The 24,759-nt window shown below is 43.1% G+C and overlaps 2 protein-coding genes across 2 annotated transcripts in view; both read right to left on the reverse strand.

Annotated features, from left to right (window-relative positions):
- Window positions 1–1,013: 1,013 nt before the first annotated feature.
- On the reverse strand, window positions 1,014–12,841 carry GCSH (glycine cleavage system protein H). The gene is made up of 5 exons (XM_073308039.1): window positions 12,580–12,841; window positions 9,128–9,207; window positions 7,654–7,717; window positions 3,011–3,142; window positions 1,014–1,701 (listed from the first exon to the last, which is right to left on the reverse strand). The coding sequence occupies exons 1-5, from the start codon at window positions 12,716–12,718 to the stop codon at window positions 1,604–1,606; spliced, it is 513 nt and encodes a 170-aa protein (XP_073164140.1). The 5' UTR covers window positions 12,719–12,841; the 3' UTR covers window positions 1,014–1,603.
- Window positions 12,842–17,389: 4,548 nt separating this feature from the next.
- The window catches only part of PKD1L3 (polycystin 1 like 3, transient receptor potential channel interacting), a 73,580-nt gene continuing 66,210 nt past the window's right edge, over window positions 17,390–24,759 (reverse strand). Inside the window, exons 41-44 of the mRNA XM_073308427.1 lie at window positions 24,007–24,217; window positions 22,169–22,270; window positions 18,711–18,842; window positions 17,390–17,764 (exon numbers count right to left, since the gene is read on the reverse strand). Of these exons, the coding sequence (XP_073164528.1) occupies window positions 17,639–17,764; window positions 18,711–18,842; window positions 22,169–22,270; window positions 24,007–24,217 (571 nt within the window). The 3' untranslated portion in view covers window positions 17,390–17,638. The remainder of the gene's footprint in view (window positions 17,765–18,710; window positions 18,843–22,168; window positions 22,271–24,006; window positions 24,218–24,759) is intronic.

A 24,759-nucleotide genomic window follows, 5' to 3' on the forward strand; every position in this document is an offset into this window, starting at 1 on the left:
AGACCCCTTCACAATAATACACCCAGGATATTCTGACATGGCAAATTAAAACTTGTAGGGAACATACTATGTTTCACAGCCTACTTATATTAGGCTCAGGCTGCACAACTCTTGTCATTCTCGGCCACCTTGCAGTACTGGCTATAACAAGTGGTACTCCTGCAGTTGAATACATTTTAAACTGTTACTAATTCCCTTTATGATGGCACTCCCTACCCACTTTCCAAAAGCTTGACATTTGTGTAGTGAAGAAAAGCCACTTGGATACAGAAGAGGATGTCACACATGATCCTGAACATTCACATATGATCACAGCAACCATTTCCCAATTGGGTCACATTCAAGAATGGGTAGAACCCGCTGTTTCCTAACCATCAGTTGATAGCATTTACTTCTATTAAAAATCATGTTAAAGTTCAGTTTCTTTCTGCACAAGGGTTAGAGAAAAAACAATGAAATCCTAACAGCTCTAGAACTCATATGAAGAGCGACATATACAGGTAATGTCCTTCAATCAAATTGTGCTTGTATCCTTTTCTCACCTCCCAGATTAAACGTTTCAACAGGAGACTACCATTCATTCCCATCACTTCCATTTATCCCATCCCCCTTGCAATCCTAAAGCAGGCTTTTTTTTTTTTTTTTTTTAAGTACATTGGACTTATCCTTCAGTTTGTATACATAATATACAGCTGGCCTCTCACTGAAACTTCAGGTCCTCTTCACCCATCAATGAACCGATCAAAGTTTTGCCTGAGAAGGGCATAAGATTGTGTTAAAGCATTAGAGAGGGCTGTCCTATCACGTATGTGTCACAATGAGATATTAGTCATTCTAGCACGCAAATGCATAGTTAGAATATACAGATCCAGAGCCTTTGAAGGGTTACATGTATTTTGAGTCCCAAGTTGTGCAAGTGGTAGGTTAATCTTGCAAGTTCCAAACGGGATAACCAACTTTATATAAAATATGTAAAACGGGTTATGGTACAAAACAACAGCAAACATAAATGGTAAAGTCATTTTTTTTTTTTAATTTTCTGTTATCTAGTCTTCTGCAAGGCTGTAGCCTTATCTGTAGAAAATCTTAACTAAAACTAAACTTTTTAAAGATTATATTGTTATGCACACTTGAAACCTGATGCAGCTTTTCTATCACAACACCCTGTTAGCCATGTAAATGTATTTGGACAGCTAACTACAGTGCTGAAAAAAGCAACACAGTTACCATGCTGCTGTTAAGACTGTTGCATATTGCAATGCTACGCTTTAAGTGTGTATTTTTACAAACTAAATTTATTTTACTCTAGATGACATTCCAAACTTTGAAAATTACATAATTAAGTTTAGTAGGCTAAAAAAAATCACTAGCAAAAGGGAGCAAATGTTAAGCATTTTCTTTTTCCTATCTGCAATCTCTTATTGTCACAGGATTGATCTTTAGTACAACACGATTCAGAGGCAGCATATTTGTCTTGAAATGTTATCCAAAATTCCTGGAATATGCAATTTTTTCAAGCTGCCCACTGTCAAACCTTCTGTACACCACTAATCTATGAAACTACGCTGAAGTGTTTTATAGTGGTTTATTTTAGTATTCCAGGTCAGTCCTCAATGGATTTTATAAATTTCTCATACGCGTCCTCATTCATCAGTTCATTAAGTTCTGAAGGGTTGTCCACAGTCATCTTGATAAGCCAACCTGTAAGAAAGAAATTAAATTACATTTTAAAAAAAATGAATTAGACCTATTAAAATAAAGGCATCTAAATCCAAACATTAAGGAAATAATTTTTTAAATTCACCCCCATGTACCTACAGCTCTTTAAAACTGTAGTGGACTCAAGGGCTTGGTCGTCTAGTATGGGCAAAACAATTTTCAGATGCTTTTAAGTTCTGTTAAATTTAGAGGAGGAAATATAACCACTCTAAATATGTTCTTCCTTCGCTATTTAAAAGGAGGTTTAAACTCAACCACAGTATATTTAGCTCTGAAGATTTCTGGAAGCTGTAAGCAACATGTCAATTTCCTAGTGAAGACAGGACTAAAATGTTTAACAATTTCATACTATGGGGTTTATTGAAACTGGAGATATTCAGAGACATGAGGCATGTCTATACTACAAACTTAAGTAGACCTATGTTAGGTGGACTTACAGCCACTGCAGTAGTTACTGCGATTGTTTATGTCCACACTACCCTCCTTCGGTCAGTGGTGTGCGTCCTCACCAGAAGCATTTCTGCTGACTTAAGAAGGGCAGTGTGGGGGGCTCAGAGCCCGGGATCTCAGCTCTGAGCAGAACTCTCCTCTGGGAGCCCAGCTACTGCCCAGGCTCTCAGCTCTGCTCCCTGCAGGGAGCCCAGGGCTCTCAACTCCCCACCCCCTGCCGGAAGCCAGGCTGCCACCCAGACTCTCAGCTCCGTGCGGGTAGTGGGCTCAGCTCAGGAGCCCGCTGCCCCCCTGGCTCACCACTCTCCTGGGGGGAGTCCTAGGTTGCTGCCCGGCTCGGAGCAGGGGGGAGGGGAGCCCAGGCTCTAGCTGGAGACCTCCACCCGCCCTGGGGCAACAGCCTAATCCGGGCATAGGGTTCACAGTAGGGAGCTTTCCAGCCTCTCTGGTCGATTTCACGACCCCAGCAGGAAGCTGTGAAATTGACAAGAATGATAGCCAACAACTGATGTAAGTAAGTACATAGACATTGTGTCGCCCTAACTACACCAACATAAGCCTCTCATGGAGGTGGAGTTATGTCAGTGTAGTAAGGCACTTACATCAAGCGGGAGCAAAGCATGAGAGTAGACACTGACATAATTAGGTCGACATAAGCTGCCTTATGTTGATTTAACTCTGTAGTGTGGACCAGGCCATGTTCCCTCCATGTCGTTTTTAGCTTCCAAATAATTAATTTGAGACATGGACAACAAAAGATCCGCTTGTGATAGAAACACCATCTGGATCTTAATCAGAGAAGTGCCATTTACTCCTTGAACGTGAAACAATAGCTTCTTACCATCTTCATAACAAGATTTATTGACAAGTCCTGGATTATCTGCAAGGGTGGTGTTAATTTCAGTCACTTCTCCCGTGAGAGGAGAATAGAGTTCACTAGCAGCCTTCACACTTTCCAGAGCACCAAACTCATCTGAAATACAGGATTGTGTTCATTTAAAAAAGAAAAAAAAAAAGACATTGATGATTTACTTTTGTAAATAAAGGTTTTAAAGATGACCCAGCCCCAATAAGTCTCTGGAAACGAAACAAGGAAGAAAGGATGAGACTTTCAGACAGGCTGAAGTTAAGGTCCTGGTTTCATTACAACGACTAGAGGCTTCAAGTTTGAAATTTCTTTTTGCACTATGTACTCTGGATGAAACAGCAGTCGAGGGATAACACTACCTGCTACTGCACAAAGGATGGGAATTTGTCACTTAGCTCATCCTGCGGGCTGGTGCCTTGCTTACAATTAGGCTTGGAAGAATTCAATTTTTATCAGTAAATGTCAGTAAATATTGATTTCATTGCACACAAACAAAAAATATTTTCGTCGATAACTGAAAGGTACAGATAGGCCAGGTAAGACCAATGCTGCTTGAGAGCTTATTAGAATTTGATTTAAGGATATCTACTGTCATTAAATAGCTACCTCTGACCCACCACCCATAATTTTCTGCAATTGTACATTTAAATTGATATAACATAAACCTTCAAACCCAGAATTTTGTGTAATTGTGCAAAACTGAATAGATCAAAATAAGAAAGTGTTTAAACATCAATATTATCTGTCAAATATAAAAAAAAAATTTGAATTCTGCCAAGCCTACTTCCAATGCTTTACAGCAAAACTTCTGACCAGCAAAGAGGGGCTAGGCACCAGGAGCCACATCTAGCCCTTTGCTGCAGAGTATATATATCCATTCTGAGTAGCTGCTAACTAGCCTTTACCTCAATAAATCTGCCTGTGAAACAGTCAAAGCACTAGTCTCCTGAACTCTGATTTCTCACCATGCTGAGGCCTTGTCTACACTACAAAGTTTGGTTGGCAAAAGCTGCCTTTTGCCAACAAAACAGGTGAGGTGTTCACACACACAGCTACTTTTGGTGGCAAAACTCTGCTGTTTTGCAGACAAAACCAAATCACCTCAATGAGAGGCATAAAGCTTTTTGCAGAAAAGTTAAAGTGACAAAGCCTCAGTGTAGACACTACTATTTGTTTTGTCCACAGAACCAGCTTCCACCAGTATCCCACAATGCTGTGACCGCTCTACTCACTGTGTCGATCTCTGCTGCCCTGCAGACAGGTGCCCCTCCCCTTTCAAAGCTCTGGGTATCTGACAGCTGAGCGTGCTGCTCTGGGAAGGGAGAGCAGATCATTGGAGAGCAGATCATTACCGTGGAATGCTCCTGTTCTGTCCTGCAGTAGGAACACAGGGGCCTGCTGTGGGGAGCAGGCAGGGGGACTGCTGTGCTGCTTTGACATTTCTCAGCACATTTCTCACAGAGTTGCTCAGGATGCTGCTCCCAGCAGCTGAAATGGCTGCGAGAAGGGAATCTCAGAACCATAGGCAGGCAGAGCGGGCTGCTTGGGGGGAAACTGCTGTGCCGAGCAGAGCCAGGTGCTGACGTGGGGGTCATCTCCTTCTCCCTGCCTCAGGATAAGTTGGTCAGTCTGCTGTCTCCCCATCCCAGACACACCACTCTCCTCAACACTTCAGTTGAAAAAGCAGCTGATAATCTACTAGGATGCCCCTGGAACCATGGGATTGAGAAACCTGCATCATGTGACACTGTCCCTGCCCCATGAGGCATTGCAAACCATTCCCAAAGCACCCTGCGGTCACTTGCAGAGTAAATAGCTACCACAGTGCACTGCTCTCTGTATCGATGCAAGAGCTGCTACGCTACTGTGGATGCATTCTGCCGACACAAGGAGTAGTGCTGATATGCAACAGCAGTTTTAATTAAGGCAGCATAACTTTTGCTGACAAAACTTGGTAGTGTAGACAAGGCCTAAGAGTGCACCTGGTGTTTTCAGAAACACCATCAGGAGCTAATGTACATGCATGGGAGAAGAACAAATGCCTTAGTATTCAGAATCAGGAAGTGGGACCATTGAATTGCTCACCCCCTTCTCCTTATTTTTTATACAGTTATTAAAATGGCAGATGGGACAATGCTATTGAAAGCAGCCATAAACTGTAATGAAATGAGAAACAGTCTGGAGAAACATGGAATTGTCAGAACAGCAGGTTGGTATGAGCACAGAATGAAATGGGTCCGGGAATTTGGAATTAGATGTGCACGGTGCAGAATCAGCATTAGAAGTGGTGAAGCAGATAGGAACTAGGAGGAATGAATTTTCTCACTATAAAGTAAAACAAAAATTTTGAGTTTGTTAATTAGAACCCAAAAGCAAAGGGCCTTTCTCCAACATTTACCATTCAAGCCTTGTGTAGACGATGTGGCTAAATAATCTGCTGGGGACATTTTACACTACAAGGATTTCAGAATAGAGGTCCTGCTGCTTTACATATTTTGTCATCTTGTTTTGCAATTTCCTGCATCTGTAGTCCAGGTGGATTATTTATGTCTCTAAGCAAGAATGATTTCTGGAACATGTACCAGAACATCAGCACTCCTCATGAAAACAAAGGAAAAGCCTCCTTCTGCTTGCTAACACTCACTCTTTTGTAGTGATTTACAAGTTATTACACTCTTAATAATTTAATACATAATTAAATTACTGACAAGTAGCATGAGCCAAGCATGGAACTGGAAGCTGGAAACTATCAAATTCTAATTCCAGCTCTGGTTACTTGCCATCGGGGTCAAGGTTTGTACAAAGCTTTGAATTTGTAAAGCACCACATCAGCTGCTGTGTAACTACACCGGAAACCTACTGACCGCTATTCTTACCTACATGCCTCCAGCTTCCATCCTACACACCACACGATCCATCGTCTACAGCCAAGCTCTAAGATACAACCGCATTTGCTCCAATTCCTCAGACAGAGACAAACACCTACAAGATCTCTATCAAGCATTCTTAAAACTACAATACCCTGCTGAAGTGAAAAAACAGATTGACAGAGCCAGAAGAGTACCCAGAAGTCACCTACTACAGGACAGGCCCAACAAAGAAAATAACAGAACGCCACTAGCTGTCACCTTCAGACCCCAACTAAAACCTCTCCAGCGCATCATCAAAGATCTACTACCTATCCTGAAAAATGATCCCTCGCTCTCACAGATCTTGGGAGACGGACCAGTCCTTGCTTACAGACAGCCCCCCAACCTGAAGCAAATACTCTCCAGCAACCACACACCACACAACAAAAACACTAACCCAGGAACCTATCCTTGCAACAAAGCCCAATGCCAACTCTGTCCACGTATTTATTCAAGTGACACCATCATAAGACCTAATCACATTAGCCACACCACCAAGGGCTCGTTCACCTGCACATCTACCAATGTGATATATGCCATCATGTGCCAGCAATGCCCCTCTGCCATGTACATTGGCCAAACCAGACAGTCGCTACACAAGAATAAATGGACACAAATCTGACATCAGGAATCATAACATTCAAAAACCGGTAGGAGAACACTTCATCCTCTCTGGTCACTCAGTAAAAGAATTAAGAGTGGCAATTCTGCAACACAAAAGTTTCAAAAACAGATTCCAACAAGAAACTGCTGAGCTTGAATTAATATGCAAACTAGATACCATTAACTTGGGTTTGAATAGAGACTGGGAGTGGCTGGGTCATTACACATATTGAATCTATTTCCCCATGTTAAGTATCCTCACACCTTGTCAACTGTCTAAATTGGCCGTCTTGATTATCACGATAAAAGTTTTTTTTCTCCTAGTGATAATAGCTCATCTTAATTAATTAGTTGCTTACAGTTTGTATGGCAACTTACACATACAGAGAAGGTGGATCTCTTCTTACTCTATGTTCCATTCTATGCATCCGATGAAGTGGGCTGTAGCCCACGAAAGCTTATGCTCTAATAAATTTGTTAGTCTCTGAGATGCCACAAGTACTCCTGTTCTTTTTGTGGATACAGACAAACGGCTGCTACTCTGAAACTTGCAAAACAGCAACAAATAAGCCATCTAGAAGTACTAGCAGGTTGTCAAATCAGAGTATGGAAAATTGTACAGTTTTAAAAGTTTATTGTAGCAATGCTATTTAAATTTGTATAATTAAAGATTTAAGCAAACATTTAAATTAAACAACTGGTTTTAAGGTTTCAGAGTAGCAGCCATGTTAGTCTGTATCCGCAAAAAGAACACAAGTACTCCTGTTCTTTTAACTGGTTTTAAGTGTCTCTTTACAATTTTAAAGGCAGGTTCTCCCATTAAGCAAGATCTGAGAACTATTTGCTCTGTTCTAACATTCAGAGTTTAGAAATAAGGCCTTTAGCCCTCTTAAAAATGTGAGCAATCCATATTTTACATCTAACAAGTATGCAACCATATAAATGAAATTAAATTTTACAGGATCCGAGGGTAACATCAAACAAACAATGTTCAACTATATGAAAAACAACAAGAATTGAGGAAGTGGCATAACGTTAGTTTATATTAAAACCTAAGACAATCGTTATAGCAATAGTTTAACAGCTTAAAATAAAAATACTTACCCTGTTTGTTCAACTTTGTCCCAATTTCCGGAAGACTACAATAAACGATGTCTCCTAATGCTTCCTAAAAACAAACCAAATGCATCAGGAATATATACTAGTAAAGGCTAAGTGAGCATGTGGGGGAGGGATTTAAGGTTGTAACTACACAACTGATTAGACTAAAATTATATTCCTCTGCTTAATGTTGGTGCCCATCCCACTCAAAGTCTGCACGCTTTTAACAGGAATCATGTTTTCTGATAAACAACTTGCAAACTACTTAGCTTCTCATGCCCTCTAAATTGCAAGATGTGTTCATATATTAGGGTTTAAATAAGCTTAAGGCTCTGTTGTGAGTCCATGAGAAAGAAATCATTCCTCCAGGCACAATGTGACAGAACTCTTACTGATCTTTATAGAACCAAAATGGGTCCTCACAGCAAAACTCCCAGTGATGTCAGGGAACTAAGGTTTGACCCTCAAAGCATGAAACATTTACTGTTTGTGTCATTTGAAAGACCATGCAATATCTGACTCCTAATCTTTCCAATGCAGAAAATTTACATATTGAGTACTATGTACTAGGCATCAGCTGTCTGGTTTTGGGCCATTTCAGTGACTGGGATTTATGCCATTAAGTTCAACAAGAGCAGGGTCAAGCCCTTTAAGGCCCAAATTTAACTCTACCCCACATAAACCTTGGGATCTTTTATTATAATAATATATGTTATTTACACATTCAGAAAGCTGAAATTACCAAAAGGCTATTTATCCTAAAGAACAATAATCCCACTACAGTCAAAGCTTCTGACATTGTCCTGTATATTGTACATCAATGTCCCATGTTTGGTTGTTAGCAGGTTTAGGCATGTGTCTTTGGATTTTTTGTTTCGTTTTTAATGCACATCTTTAACTAGCATCCTATTAGCCAGTCATAATAGGGACTGAAGTTAGAAAAATATCCTTGACCAAGGATTTGAAAGCTAATAGTCCAATCTCTTTGGTAAGCATCACAGATGAGGATGCTAATGACTATCACACACATTACAGATGCGCTCTGCACCAAATTCTATTCCTATTCACAACTCCACTTAAATCAAAGGGGTAAAAATCAGAGCAGAATTTGACCTAAACATGCACAATGCAATAGTTTCCTTATGCAGTCTAGTGTTCCTATAAAGAAAGTAAAAAACAAGATTAAAACAGTAAGAGTAATAAATCTGATTTGCTATTGTTCTGATTTAACAACTAAGAAGTTCATCAAGTCTAAGTCAATCCAATGGAGAACTAACATGATCAAAAAATTATCCACAAATGTTGATATGGCATAATGTGCTTTAGAAACAGTTTGAGATCTAAATCCATAATATGCTTCAGTGTACAGTATATGCAACAATAATAAAAGGACACAGTAACAACTCAAAGATCAAAGACAAGAGCAGGAATGTACAAGTAAATATTGAAGGACACCCCCCTCCCCCAAAATCAATACCTGTGCAAAATTGCTGATTCCTACTGTCCCAATACCATTTTCAACTGATATCCACTCGTGCTTGTCTGTGAATTTGCGGGCTAAAATGAAACAGACTTGATATTTCAGAAAAAATTGACATTTTACTTTTATAAATACTCTAATATACTGGAAGTCCTAAACACTTTTCTCTTGAGTTTGGCTTTGAACAGTATTGTTCAACTATGGTGTGGATGTGTGGGGCGCTTTTTGAAGGTACTGGTATTATGCTTTATATTAACACAGACCACATGTGAGGTGTTGAAATGTGCATCAGAATCCCATCATTTACCTGTAGATGCCAAAATATATAAATAGCAAGTGTGAATTGCTAAAGCATTAACATTTAGATCCATTTAAAGAAAAAAAAAAAGACTGCCTGATTTACACAGTAGGGGGCTGATAACAGATGGCAAAATCTGGCCCTGAATAATCTAAATATGCCATAGGAAACCACATTTAAAGCTACCAAATCAAAGCGTGCAGCATGAACCACCACCCGATGGGATTTAGTTGAAAAAAAGATTGATTGTATTATTAATTAAAATGACAGTTTAAGAATTTTATTGTTATGTGTGTCTAATACAACTTTTAAAAGGTTTTCCCCTCAAATTCAGAATTGTTTAATTAAGCCAATTCTCCACATTATTCCCACTAAAGCCAGCCCTAATGACATTTCTGTAACACTGGAACTTTCAGAGTGCCTCATGCAATGCACTATATTTTAACTTTCTTAGATGACATGGAGATGTCATGCTATCCCTTTGCAGAAAAACTATTTCAGCTTGCAGAAACTCAACCATAATGGTTTTTAAGTACATTTATTTTTCACTTATTCATTATTGCAATAATTCACACTTTGTTTTAAAAAATGGAAATAAGATCACTGAATCCCCAAAACTGTCCATATTTTACTGAATGCATTTTATTCTGCAAATCCAGATAAGAGGCCTGATTTTGCACCCTATGCTCATTACAGTTAATCAGACTACTCATGCAAGTACGGATTACCCACAGGAATAAAGGTTGCAGGATCAATTTCTGGGACATTTATATAATTGTTGTGCAACTACTGCCAGATCACCAGAGAATTGTATTCTTAAGAGACAATTATATATAAGACCCAGTTAAAGTTTGATCACTTCACAGCAATTCTCACTCATACTTCTGCACGTATTCTAGTCACATTTCTACAAATACTACTGTGATTCTCTCCAGAGTGCGCCATTTTCCATGCTGATGTTCCAGATGCCCTACCTCCTCATACTTAATTCTCCCTCTTTGAATCCCATTTGAAGACATCTCTTCTCCATGACCTTTAATCCCTAACCTCTTCTTAACAAACAGGTCCACAATCCTATTCCTTCAACTTCCAGTCTGCTCCTTTTCCCCTCTACTCCTCCGTTCCCAGCCAATAGGAGCTGTGGGGGGCGGTGCCTGGAGGCACAGCCAGGGCAACACACAGACCCCTGTGGCCGCCCCTACACCCGCCCGCCTGCCACCAGGTTCCGGCCGCTTCCTGGAGTGGCGCGGGGGCAGGGTAGGCAGGCGGGGAGCCTGCCCTGACCCTGGTGCGCGTCAGGCCGGAGCCCGCCTCCCAAACCTCTCCTGCAGCCCAACCCCCTGCCACACCCCACACCCGTCCTGCACCCTGACCCCCTGCCCTGAGGGGGGACAGCAGGGGAGGGGCCCGGGGCTAGCCTCCCTGGCTGGGAGCTCAAGGGCCGGGCAGGACATTTGCCCACCTCTGCCTTAAACTATAAGCCTGCTTCTGATTAAGAACTTCATGGGTAATATACGCTGTTTGCCAGAAATCTTTTTTAGCATGGTAAATCAAGTCAAAAGGAGAAACATATCCCACTGTTTTGTCTTACAGGATAAAGTACCTATCCTACATTAGGCACAAGTGGAGTAAGTCAGACTGCTGCAGGCCCAGTTTTGCACCAGTGCAGCACATCTATACGAGGCGTTCATATCAGTGTATAGCATAGCTACATCAGTATAGTTACATTGGTCCAAGTTCCCTAATGTAGACAGGGTTCAGGGTCCTGATCCTGCAAGTAGCTCTATGAAAGTGGACTCCTGTGCCCTTGTGAATGTGCCTGCATAAAGCTCATTCAGTCCTAAATTCATATAGTCCATTGAGAGGCAAGCTGAGTGATTCATTCACCTTAAACTTGTAATCACACTGGCTGGTGCGTCATCAAAACTTCACCTGTTGACACCTGCTAGATGACTAAGGATCTACACTGAATAAGAGTTGCAGGATCAGCACCTAATCTGTCATCTTTACCTATACGACGGCTATCAGTGAATATGTAACAATGTTCAATTCCTGTGTCTACAAAAAAGCCTGCCAATGCCTTCTTTTAGATCTGGTAAACATTTAAACTTCTATTGTATCACACTATGCATAGTGAAGTAAAACCACCTAAGGCACATTAGCAAACTTCTTACCCGCTAACGTCAACGGGAAGCACCACATGGTCACTTGGGTAGCAATGCTAACGAGTGGTCGGATTATGCCATAGTGATGAAAATGGCTGCACCACGTCTACCTAATGCTTACACCTGTAGTAGCCCCCCTGAAGCGTTACTTATTGATAAAAACAGGTGAGACGTTTGGTATTGCAGAGAAGGCATCTGTGACCAAAATAATGGGTCACTGTCCATTTTGCAAAAGGTGATGTGTTGTTTTTAAACCAGGCTATATACAGTGGAACATGATTTACTAACTTGACTCCAAGCCCACTTTGTGCGTCACTAAAAATTACGTCTTTAAAAATGTGTGATTTTTAGGCATAAATCCCCTTCTCCGCAGATTAATGACTCAGGCAGATTTATAGCTTTCAGAGGGTGAGAATGAGAGTCCGGCGTTCTGGATTAGACGGCCCGCTTTGCAAGTGATCTGCTATGCCATTTAGAACAAGACCCTTCCCCTTTCCTCGAAGCCACGGCTGTCAACCGGGGGTCCACGGACTATGCCGGAGACTTCCAAACGGGTCCGCACCTCCATCTGAAAACTTCCCAGGGGTTCACAAAGGAAAAAAGGTTGAAAACCACTGCGGTCACCGGGAAGCCTTGCTCTCCCGAGAGGTCAAACACTACTGTAGGACACAGCTTGCTGCCCACGCACTAACGGGTCCATGCACCCCACACTCCACGCAGCAGCCCCCACTCCCGCGTGCACCAAGCCCCGCGCCCCAACGCCAGCCCCGCAACTCGCACGCACCAGCCCCGCCCAGGCACGCGGAGGCCCCCCCCCCGCGCCTGCCCCAACACGCACCCCCGACTAGCAGGCCCCCGTAAACTCGCCCCGGGGCCCCCCAGGCAGCCCGCGTGCACCGGGGCCCCGGCCCGGCCTCCCGCCCTGTGGGCCTGGCCGCAGCTCGCCCTCGCTGCTCCCAACCCCGGCTGCCCGTGGCCCGACTCACCCGAGCCCAGCAGCGCGCTGGTGCCCAGGCTCCGGGCAGGGGCTGCTTGCGGCCAGCCCGCCCGGGGCGCGATGACGGGGCCGGGGCAGCGCGGAGCCAGGCTGGCGCCAAGCCTCCGCAGCGCTCGCAACGCCGCCATTGCCGCCCGGAGCCGCGGCGCCCGCCAGCCCCGCAGAGTCCCGAGACGCGCTGAGCCTGACCCGGCGGGCGGAGCCGAGGCCGGGACTAACCGACGCGATCCGCCCTGGGGGTACGTCTGGGGAAGGGCGGGGCGTGTTGGAGGGAGGGGTGGGGCTGGGGGCGGGGGCGGGACAGAACTGGGCAGTGGGTGTGAGAGGGGTGGGGGGCTGTGATAGGAGAGGGCTGTGGGGGGCTCTGGGAGAAAGACAGAACTGGGGAGTGGGTGTGAGGGGGCTGTAGGAGAGGGCTGTGGGTGGGGGCCTCTGGGAGAAAGACAGAACTGGGGAGAGGGTGTGAGGGGGCTGTGAGAGGGGGGTTAGGGGAGGGGGCTGTGAGAGAGAGAGGAAGGGTGTGGGAGGAGGACAGAACTGGGGAGTGGGTGTGAGGGGGCTGTGAGGGGGGTTAGGGGAGGGGGCTGTGAGAGAGAGAGAGAGAGGAAGGGTGTGGGAGGAGGACAGAACTGGGGAGTGGGTGTGAGGGGGCTGTGAGGGGGGTTAGGGGAGGGGAGCTGTGAGAGAGAGAGGGAGGGTGTGGGGGGAGGACAGAACTGGGGAGTGGGTGTGAGGGGGGGTTAGGGGAGGGGGGCTGTGAGAGAGGGACGGTGTGGGGGGAGGACAGAACTGGGGAGTGGGTGTGAGGGGGGCAGGGGGCTGTGATGGGAGAAGGGTGTGGGGGGCTGTGGGAGAAGAACAGACTGGGGAGTGGGTGAGAGGGGGCTGTGGGAGGGTGGCTGTGGGAGAAGGACAGAACTGGGGAGTGGGTGTGAAAGGGGGCTAGGGGATGGGGGCTATGAGAGGGAGGGTGTGGGGGGGAAGGACAGAACTGGGGGGTGAGGATGGGGCTGGGAGGGGCCTGGGGGGAAGGGGAAGGTATGTAGGCAGGAGAGTGTGAGGCGGGGAGGTGTGTGGGGTAAGAGAAGCTGGGAGGGGAGGTTGCTTGTTGTTGTGGGAGGGTGTGTGAGATGGTGCTGAGGCTGCAGGGTGGAAGCAGGGTCACTGGGGGACCCTGCTGTCTACACACACTCAATTGGAGCAAACATTCTGTGCTCCTGCCCCCGTCCCCACCCAGTAGCTGGGCAGATAAGATGGCTCTGGGTTGCACAGACACATCAGGCACTACTCTACTTTAGGCACCAGTGCAGTCTTGGAGCGGAGACCTTGGGGGAGGGGGCTAAGGGCCCAGTGTTCTCCAGATTCCTTTTGGGAAGTGGTTTTCAACATTTTTTCATTTGCACGCCCCTAAATAATTTTGAATGGAGGTGTGGACCCCTTTGGAAATCTTAGACATAGTCTGCGGACCCCCAGGAGTTTGCGGACCACTGCTTTAGGGTCAGTGGGATTGAATGTAGAAAAATTCCCAAAAACTGATATGGGGGAGGTATGTGGAATCAAACCAAGTGTAACTTTGTGATATCTGACAGATTTGCAGCCCTTCTGGTGAGGGGCCTTGCAGGAGTGGGGGGAAAGGGCAGGGAGCCCTGCTCCTGTCTATGTTATGCCTTCTACATGGAAGTGTCTGTGTAACAGAGCCTAAATGTTATGATTATGGGTACTTTGGAATTACCTGTCAGAATAGTTGTAATGGCTTCAGTGTGGTACAAAACCAAACAAGATAACAGGTGAAAAATATAAATAGGGATGCTTGTCTCTTTTGAAATACAAAGACAAGGAGGGACAGAGTGGAAAGATAGTCTGTCCGTAACCAGAAACTGCATCTCCTAAATAGAGAGTTGGTTTCCTTAGAAAAATTGTTCCAATAGTTAATTACCCTCATTTATTTGTGCCTTATTTCTGGTCTGAATTTGTCTACTTTCAGCTTCCCTCCATTGGCTCTTATGTTTTTTTCTGCTGTCTGCTATCATAAATCTCTTCCCATATTTGTAGGCCGTGACCCAGTATGTGAAAAGATGTGTGAGGACAGCTGAGATCCCCAGTAGAGTCCAGCAGATAACATACTATCAGAGGAGATGTGCTCAGGCAGAAATTGTGCTCTATGTAGGTGCAGAGAACCATCTGCATGGTTCTCATTGTGGAACCTTAGAGAGCTAAATAATAACAACAAAAATTATGGGCATCACCAATACAGTAACGACTAGATATCCAGAGGGGCTGATCCCCTGCAGAACCTACTGGTCTCTAGTGGTTTTTTTTTCTCTGTTCTAGTGATATAATTTTCTGTTTTCTTCACCGTTTGAAGAAAGTGCTTGGCTAGAATCCCCCTCAGTAGTGCGGGAGGATCAGACGACTGGTATTTCCTCCCATGCACCTTCCAAGTCTGTCCCTCAGCAACTTGCACCAGTGGAGGCACTTGTCATAATTGTCTCTTCTCTTGTGGTCTCTCTCTCCCCCTTCCCCCCCCCCATCTCTTTGTTTTATTCATCTGTAATCTCTTGTTTTATACTTAGATTGCAAGGTCTCCGGGGCTGCTACTCTTATGTATATTTGTGTTCAGCACCTCATGCAGTTGGGCCATGATCTCTTAGTGGGGCCTCTGGACACTATCACAATGACATGCTAATAATGAGACGAGATTGCCACTTACTGAGTAGACAAACTTTTATTTAAAATCCTGTGTAACCACTTTAGCATGGCACTGAATATTTTCATTTCATTGGCTGTATGTTTTGGACTGTGAGTGTCCATTGTACTATGTTCAGAATCAACCTATAGAAGGAAAGCTGGTGGTAACTTCTTACTTGCTTAGTTTGTGAACAAAATCAATCAGAGAATATGACTCATATGCAATAACTGTATCAATAAAATAATGTAAGGTAGCTAGTAATGACTTTTTCAGAGTTTAAGAGATGCAAAGATGTGTATAAATTGGTTAGTCTCTAAGGTGCCACAAGTACTCCTTTTCTTTTTAAAGATGTGTATATCACACTAACAACACTGTGATTTTATTATTATAATAGAGAGCTAGAAAAGGGGCAGGACTGAGGAAGCAAGTGGATTAGGCAACTAAGGTTCCTGCCCACATAATTTATTTTTGTTATTCTGAAGACAACCTTTTCAAAGGGCCTATTTGGAAGCATGTCATTTGCACATGTGAATCAGGTAACTGTGTCCCTGTGGGTTGTTAGGTGTGCACTTATCTAAAACGGATTTGCTTGCAAATTTGGTGAGAATAATTCAGGAAGTTTTCTGGAAATTTGCCTCTAAAAGTTAGCTATACCATTTTTGGAGTGGACTAATTCACTAGAAGCTCAGGTGATGTAAACCAAAGGCTTGCCTACATTTAAAATGCTGCAGCTGTGCCGCTGTAGTGCTTCAGGGCATGGCTACACTGGAAACTTCAAAGCCCTGTCGTGGGAGCGCTCCAGCAGCAGTGCTTTGAAGTGCGAGTTTGGTCGTGTGCGAGCACTGGGAGAGAGCTCTCCCAGCGCTTCTGGTAATCCACCTCCTCGAGGGGATTAGCTCTGAGCGCTGGGAGCCTGTTTACACTAGCCCTTTAAAGCTGATTTGCTGCGCTCGGGGTGGGGGGGTGATTTTTCACAACCCTGAGCCAGCGAGTTAGAGCACTATAAAGCGTAAGTGTTGCCAAGCCCCCAGTGAAGACTCTTTCTATGCCAACGGGAGGGATTCTCCTGTTCGTGTAGGTAATCCACCTTCCCAAGAGGCAGTAGCTAGGTCGATGGGTGAATTCTCCCATCGACCTAGCATTGTCTACACCAGAAGTTAGGTTGGTTTAACTGCCTCGCTCAAGGCTGTGGATTTTTCACACCCCTGAGCAACAAAGTTATACTGACCTAATTTCCTAGTGTAAACCAGGCCTAACTGCTCTTCTCAGGAGCTGGCCTTTGTGCTTCCCTGTACACCTGAGGTGTGTGGTTAACTCATAGCAACTGTACCCCATGTCAAGTGCTATTCCTTACTTACCATACTTTTGCAGACTCTGATGTTACTTGTTACTCATAACATATAAGGGGGAGAGGGTGTGTTTCTGCGATGTGACGTGGGCAGAGCCGAGGGGTGGTAACTTTATCGCCGGGAGCGCAACTCCTGGCAATAAAGTGCTTTCTAAAGCGCGGCTCATGGCGCTTTTCAGTGCTAAAACTTTTGTCGCTCAGGGGTGTGTTTTTTCACAGTGGCAGTGTAAACATAGCCTTAGTCAGTGGGGATACAGTGATACTTGGTAAGATAATGACTCAGGCTGAAGCTATTGTCCACAAGTTGTAAGGCCGTTAAGTCTGATGATCCTTAAGTACACCACTTCCCAAGAAAAACAAAGATCTGTGTTGTATGCAGTGTTGTAGTAGTCCTGTTGGTCCCAGGATATTAGAGAGACAAGGTGGGAAGTTATATCTTTTACTGGATCAACAGATACTTATCCAATAAACGATATTACCTCACCCACCTTGTCTCTCGAAAGATCTCTTTTGGTCCCCAAGCTATAATGGCTCCAGGGAAGGAGACCTTAGTACTGCCCTGGATGACCTGGTTGTTGTGATGATATGGCCCATGTTGAATATGCAAAGAGAGATGCTGAATTTTAAATGCATATTCCTTCTAAGACATTTAAATCACAGACTGGAAAAGTGGGACACTATCACTTGGTGATTTTATGATCAAATAATTTAGATAAACTTTGCAGTGAACACTTAGCATTTATTAAATACATGACAGTAAATTTACAGAAATAATAAGACAATAAACATAATTGGACACATTATTTGTTTACTACTAGTTCACAGATAATATCCCATAACATAATACAACACAAGATTTTATTATTGAACATATTCCTGCTTATGTCACAGCTCTGCAGACGACACCACTTTACACATAGGAGCCATAATATCTAAGTCCAGCCACAGCAGCTGTAGTTTAAAATGGATAGAGAGAAAGACTTTACCCAAAGCAATTGGTCATTATAGTTGTCAGGTGCTAGCAGCTTCTTTCAGTTGCTCAACATTGGTCGGTTTCTCTTCCTTTTTGAATTTAATCCCAAGGAAACTGAAAATTTTCATCAGCATTAGATCAACAATCTCTTCCTCTTCTGAAGCCTAAAAAAATGACAAAAATGAAGCCCCATGCTGCTGCAGCTGTGCATGGATTGTTAGTTTAAACAAATGGAGTAAAGTCCTGGCTCCATTGATGTAAATGGCAAACTACCATTGGCTTCAACTGAGCCAAGATTACACATAGAGAATGTAAATATTGTAGGTAGAACAGACATGGATTCAGGTGGATGAGGCAGAATATCACCATCACTTCAGAAAAAAAAACAAAAAAACAATACCTCAGTGTGTTGCAACATGCTGGGTGAAAATCTGGCTCCACTCAAAGTCTATGGGAGTTTTGCCATTGACTTCAGTGGGGTCAGAAATGCATCAGCTAGCTGTGCACCAGACAGTTCCCACAGATACATGCCTATAACTCCTAGTAAAATGAGTGGATGTTGCATACTTGCATCTAGTGCTTACATTAACAATCTGTTCTGTTTTCCATTTCCTTGGTTTTATATACAATACAACAGATTCATCAAGGGCTTCATGTATAGTATCAAAGAGGATTTCATATCACAGTATCAATATCTTAATAGGAAGCTTTGCCATGGACTTCAGTGAATTTCAACCTTTATGCTGGATTTGGTGTGGGTGCATACGATAGAAATTACAGATAAAACTAAGATTAATGCACAAAAAGTAGGTAGTTAGATGCTTACCTGACTTGTGTGCACAAGTTGTTTTGAGAGTGTATATATTTCTATTAATAAAATTTAGGCTGACTTAGAAAATTTAGTTCTGTGAGTTGAAAAGAGCAGTGTAACTTTATAAAAGCTAAAATGTGTTTAATTGGAGTAGATTGTGAGCTCTTAAAAGCAGGGACTATGTCCTCATCAGTGTTTGTACAGGGCCTAGTACAGTAGGATATCCAAATCCAGATTAAGGCCTCTGTGTGCTACTGCAATGTAAATATTAAATAATAAAACAGTTTAGATGAACATACCTGATAATGTTTCTGTTCCTCACTAAAAGCAACCAGAATCACTGAAATGAACAGATTGAGCACCACAAATGTCATGAAAATGATACAGGATCCAATTAAAAAGGAGCCCAAAATTGGATTATAGTCCAAGACCTGGAGAATAAATAAAATAAGGCATTATGTTTTTTATTATAGCAGAAAAAGGTTGGAAGTAGGGTCAACTTAAAACCCTGAAGAGGGCATCCAAGTTGTTGATAGAGTATGCAATATGTATTTTCTCTCTCCAGGAGTGATTTTCATGCCATGATGCACTATACATCAGAGTTGATAGAACACACTTTTATGCATGTGATGCATCCATATGTATTATGGGTCATGCTTTCTTTTATTTTTTAAATGTTTGTGTGCGAATTTAGTGATCATGAAGGTGTCAGTTTGACAGACCTGGAGACCAAAGGCTTCTGCTTATCCCTAGAACAGTGGTTCCCAAACTTGTTCCGCCGCTTGTGCAGGGAAAGCCCCTGGTGGGCCGGGCCAGTTTGTTTACTGGCAGTGTCTGCAGGTTCGGCCGATTGTGGCTGCCAGTGGCCACGGTTCGCTGCTCCAGGCCAATGGGGGCTGCTGGAAGCGGCGGCCAGTATATCCCTCGGCCCGCACCGCTTCCGCAGCTCCCCTTGGCCTGGAGCAGCGAACTGCGGCCCCTGGGAGCCACAATCTGCCAAACCTGCGGACGCAGCAGGTAAACAAGCTGGGCCGGCCGGCCCGGCCCGGCAGGGACTTTCCCTGCACGAGCGGCGGAACAAGTTTGGGAAACACTGCCCTAGCACAAACTAGCAGAGGCAGTGCAATCTTCACCATGCATTCCTGAGTCTGCTCCTGCAGTGAAAGGACAGGTCAGCCCCCATATGTATTCAGTCATGGGCCTCTTTGCTGAGGTTAACTATGGTGATGTGGACACTTGCCAAACCGAGCTTGTAGCGAGAGCCACCAAACTCATTTAATCAGAACTACAAAATAGGAGTCAGCTAGCAACAATTTTTCATATGTAGCAACTTGGGTGGGATTTGAACCTAGGACCAAGATGTGAAACACCTTTCTAGCCCATTGCCAGTCCTCTGAACCATCCAGTCTCCTGCTGGACTAGTTTTTCAAATAGTCCACAAAAATGCACAAGAAAAGCATGGGCTTTTGCATGTATTGTTATAAATTACTGTATCCACAAGTTTAACTCCTTTTGAGAGTGTGCTTCCTTATGTGAAAGAGACTTGTTTTTTTCCTTTTAGGCTGAGGGACATCTGCAAACACTTACTACTGGGATTCATGCTTACAATTCTTCAATGAGATTTCTCACAGTGGCAAATAGAACACATGGTAGTAACTGTTTGCAGGCTTGCGCAAATATTTATTGATTGACAAATGTTTCATACAAGGACAGGATGGTGTGCACAAGATAACTATATCAAAGGTGAAGAGTCACAGAGATTAGCAGCACACAAACAAGTTTTAAAGCTATAATATGACTACAAGGTAACCTTCAGTACCCAATGAAGAGAAGCCCACGTGTGATGAAAGATGACAAAGAGGAACTAATTTAATCCACAAAAGAATTGGCTTAAAAAAACTGTAACATGGAAGAATTTTTCTTGGGAAGTCAGGAATAAATAAAACGTTATTAAAAATCCAGACATTACATTTGCCCCTTATTCTGCAAACACAACTCCCCTTGGAGAGCAGAAGGTGTATGTATGTAGCTTCCCCAAGAGGACGGTTGGTCTGTGTTTCAGGGGTGCATATAGACTATTGATAGTAATGTCTGTTGCATAGATGAACCATACAATAATTTTGTATTGGCTAGCAGGGAAGGTGGCTATTTAAAACCTGAGTACATTTCTTAGTGAAGGGTTCAAGAGGGTTTAAATGAAATGGAGAATAGGGTATGAAATATATTGCACCCTAGTCTCTCTTTCGTGGCTTGATGAGAAAATGCTCTCAGATATAAAGCAGGCAGTTGAGCTTTTAAAATCAGACTCATGTCTAACACTAATCTAAAGTCTCCCTGTTTGCTTAGAGCATTAAGCTCTTCTCCCTTTACAGCATCAAATATTAAATGTTTTCTTAAAAATGAAGAAGTGTTATCTATAATACTCGGATTTGAGTTCAGCAGGACAGAACTCGAGATTGTCATGAGCAATGTTCTTTCTTTGAGTTTCTTCTAGAAAGGGAAAACATTCAAATACAGCTGTGTTAATTTCTCAAAATAGTTTCATCGTGCCCCACTGAGTTATTTATCTGCTTTTCTGCAGTTGTGAATACATTTCAGAGCTGGCACTTTTTCTTCGCAAATGAGATCATCTGTTGTTTATAAGAAACCCCACTGCTGCTGAAATTTCTACAGGAAATTAGCTACATAAGACATTCACTTAGTCATTAAAAAATCATGAGTCCCACTCTCTTGAATCCACTCAACTGTGTACTGCTTTCACAGAGTAACTGTGTATTCTTATTGCTATTTCCCCATCCTGCTCCAGCTCCTCACTATTGTCTTGTTTTCTCCTTGTTTGGTCGTGCCTCAGCTATTTTGTAATCTCTGTTGGACAGGGATAAGCACCTACCACCACACATTTTGGTGGGGATAGAAATAATAGTAATCATGGGTGCTGCTCTAAGATTCTGATCTGGCTTTTTGTACCCTTACTTCCTCAAATTCTGGGACTGCTCAGGTCTGATTTGGGTTCAGATCTACTTTTATGAATTTGTATTAAAATTAATATTTAAAGTGTTTTTTTTTAAATACAACCTTTTAGGAGGTTAGGTTTTTCTGTTTTTACACCTGTACATTTCTAGAAGTCTGCTGTCTGCAGTGGCTGCTGTCATTTTGCGGAGCAGAGCAAATGTAGCATGTTACAGACAAAACACACACTGTGCTCTCCCTCCTGGAGCCTTTACTGTACTTTTTTTCTTTCATGTTTCATTTTCTTTAATTTAAAATAAATCACTCTGAAACCACATGGCTGCTCTTTATAGTCCTGATCCACCTCCCATTCAACTCAATGGAGAGACTCTCGTTGACTTGAATTGGAGCTGGATTGAGCCCTAAGTATAGAAAACCATAACGTGATTTTGTGGTTCGGTTTTTCATTTTATTTGTCTGCAAATAAAAACAACTTAGTTAGACTGACAGCTCTGTGGGACAGGAACTATATTTTTTTGTGCTGTGTTTGTACAAAAGATGGTCATCTCCTAGGTCAGTGATGGGCAACCTGCGGCCCACAGGCTGCATGTGGCCTGTCAGGATAATCCGCTGGCGGGCCGCCAGACAGTTTGTTTACATTTGCACAGCTACCCACAGCTCCCAGTGGGAGCCGCGGTAAGCAGCGCGGGCCACAGGAACGTGCAGGCCGCAGGTTGCCCACCACTGTCCTAGGTGCTACCACAATACAAGTAATTAATAATAAGTCTCTGAAGGGTAGATCTGGTACCTCCTCATAGTTGAAGATTCCCAGCTGAAGGCTGACCATTGTCTCTGCTGAATCAAAGAGGGTTTTGTAAGAGTTCAGCTTCCAGCCAAATATCAAATTTGTCTGCAAAGGAAAGAAGGCAGATCTTGCGTCATAATCACACCGGTTTGTTGTCCATTTAGTTCACAACTTTTATGTTCACAGAAAGTTGTCCTGGTCTGACATCAAAGTTACATGGAGCAAGCAAGAACCTAGGATCTGAGAGTTACTTCTCCTTCATGACAGGGACTTGGGTCATGATGCACATGCAAACTAATGGGCCCATCAGACAAGTCATCTTACTCAGTTCCTGACTTTCTCTATGTCAATAACAGGAGTGTTTGCAAGGGAGACGATGTGGGAACCAGCTGTTGGGGTTTAGTTCAGCAGCAAGGAAGCACGTGGTGGATGGCCATAACCGCAATAAAATATCTTGCATCCATACATAACCTGATTTATCAGTGATGCTGAGCACCTGCAGCTCCTGTTAGCTTCAAGTGGCCTTGTGAGTGCTCAGCACTTCTCAATATCAGATCAATGGTGCCTTTCTTCTTGGAAGATCTCAAAGTATTCTACAAACTATATACATAAATCACTTCACCTATCACTGAAATGCAGTCACCTCTGTGGTGTTTAATACAGAGCAATACTAAAGAGCACTGTAGGGAAGGAAGTGAATAATACTGTTTAGTTATGTCTCTCCGATTAATTTATTTGTTAATGAACAAAGATTGCAAACTCTTCAGGGATAAGGACCACATCTTCCTCTGCCTGTACAGTACCGAATGCATTTTGGATGCTACCTTAATATAAATAGAAAATAATGTAAGGGAAGATGCAAATAGTGGTTTGGGTTGCAGGAGATTTATTTATTTTACAATAGTACCCAACCAACACTGGGCCCTACCGCGCTGCGTGTTCACACACTTAGTAAAAGGGGGTCTCAGTTTGAAGAATTTACCGTGTAAGTAGACAAGAGTGAGAAACTGGACCTGTTATCTCTAGTCTACAGATGAGGAACTGAGGCACAGAGGGATTAGCTAACTTGGCCAAGGCCACACAGGAAGTCTGTGACAGAGCTGGGAATTGAACCCTGGTCCGAGTTCCAGTTCAGTGCTTTATCCTTCTTTGAGATTACTGTTTTGATCTGATTTATTGCTATTTTGGAAAAGTTCTAATTACTACCTAAACTTTTCAGTGACAGATTGAACATATTTGTTCTATATCCCACCTGCTCACTACATGGTAATGTAAATACAGTGTTTCAAATAAAACAATAAATACACATAAATAGTTACAGTGCTGTAATTAATTAACCTGACTGAATAAACTAGTATATTTACACAATAATGAACTTTATTCCTGTATAACCAGCAATGGGCAGAAACCCAAAAAATCTTCCCTATGTTTATTTTACATGTTCCAGACCATATCATATCTGGTGCTGTCAGTCAATCATTCTCCCCTGTTTGGTTGTCCTGTAAGATCTTTGCCCACTAAGTATATTTTTGTACTCTGCTCTTTGACACATATACACCATGCACAGGAAATCTCTATTTTTTTTATCATCTTGTTTGTTTATTGAACTTCATTTCAGTTTGCAAAAGGGCAGACAAGTGGATATTTTAACTTGCCACTCATATATGCTGGAGAGTGGATCCTTCTGCAGCATATTGCAGCCATCAAACTGCTCACCTAAGATCTAGGTGGACAGCTTTATTTCATTTTACATTTCAGAGCCACATTGTTTTCACTATTCAGAAATTATTCATTTTATCTGCAGCTAGCAGATTGCAAACAGGAACCACAAAGATACTCACAGCAATGGAATAGGCAAGGAACATGATTAAAATAACAGTGATGAATCCAGAGATGTCACCCCAAGCTCTCCTCAAGGTGGAGGTGATCATGTTTAGTTTAGGGTTGAGCCTCAAGAGATGCCACAATTTCACAGTAGAGAGAAGCACCAGGAAAGCAATTAGGTAGCCAAGAGCTGCATCAGCTGTTGCTGTTTCATTGAAACTTACACACCTATGAGAAAAGAAGATTAATAAACAATGCATGAAAAACTTTCAGAACATTTCTGTGCACTGTGATTAATGAGCATGCTGGTAGCACTGGTCGGTCAGGGTTTGTCTTCACTGCAAAGTTAATTCAGGTTCTTACTAACATGTTGCTCCTAACTCCCCTCCCATCCCATCCTCACACAAGAGTCTCTTGTGCATGGTGATGCTTTACATCTGAGTTGGCTGGCCTATCTGCAGTATAGACTAAAGCCTGAGTACTTCTAATACTCAGTCAGGCTAGATACTCACCAAATCCTGGAGTAACAGGCACCTAATGCAAATGCTTAGAGTTTACTGTTGGGTAGTGTAATGGGGTGCATAGACCCTTTCTGGAGATTGACTGGGATGGCATTTACTATCTTGCTCTGAAAAGGACCCCAGTTTCCTCCTAGGTCTGCAGGATAGCAGGGCTGGGCCAGCTGTGGAGAAATAACCAATGCCCTGTAAATTCTATAAGAAGAATGTGCTGCAGGAAGTTGGGTAATAAAAATCTAACAGTGAAAGGGG

The sequence above is a fragment of the Lepidochelys kempii genome, chromosome 12 (assembly GCF_965140265.1).
Source record: "Lepidochelys kempii isolate rLepKem1 chromosome 12, rLepKem1.hap2, whole genome shotgun sequence".
NCBI lineage: Eukaryota > Metazoa > Chordata > Testudines > Cheloniidae > Lepidochelys > Lepidochelys kempii.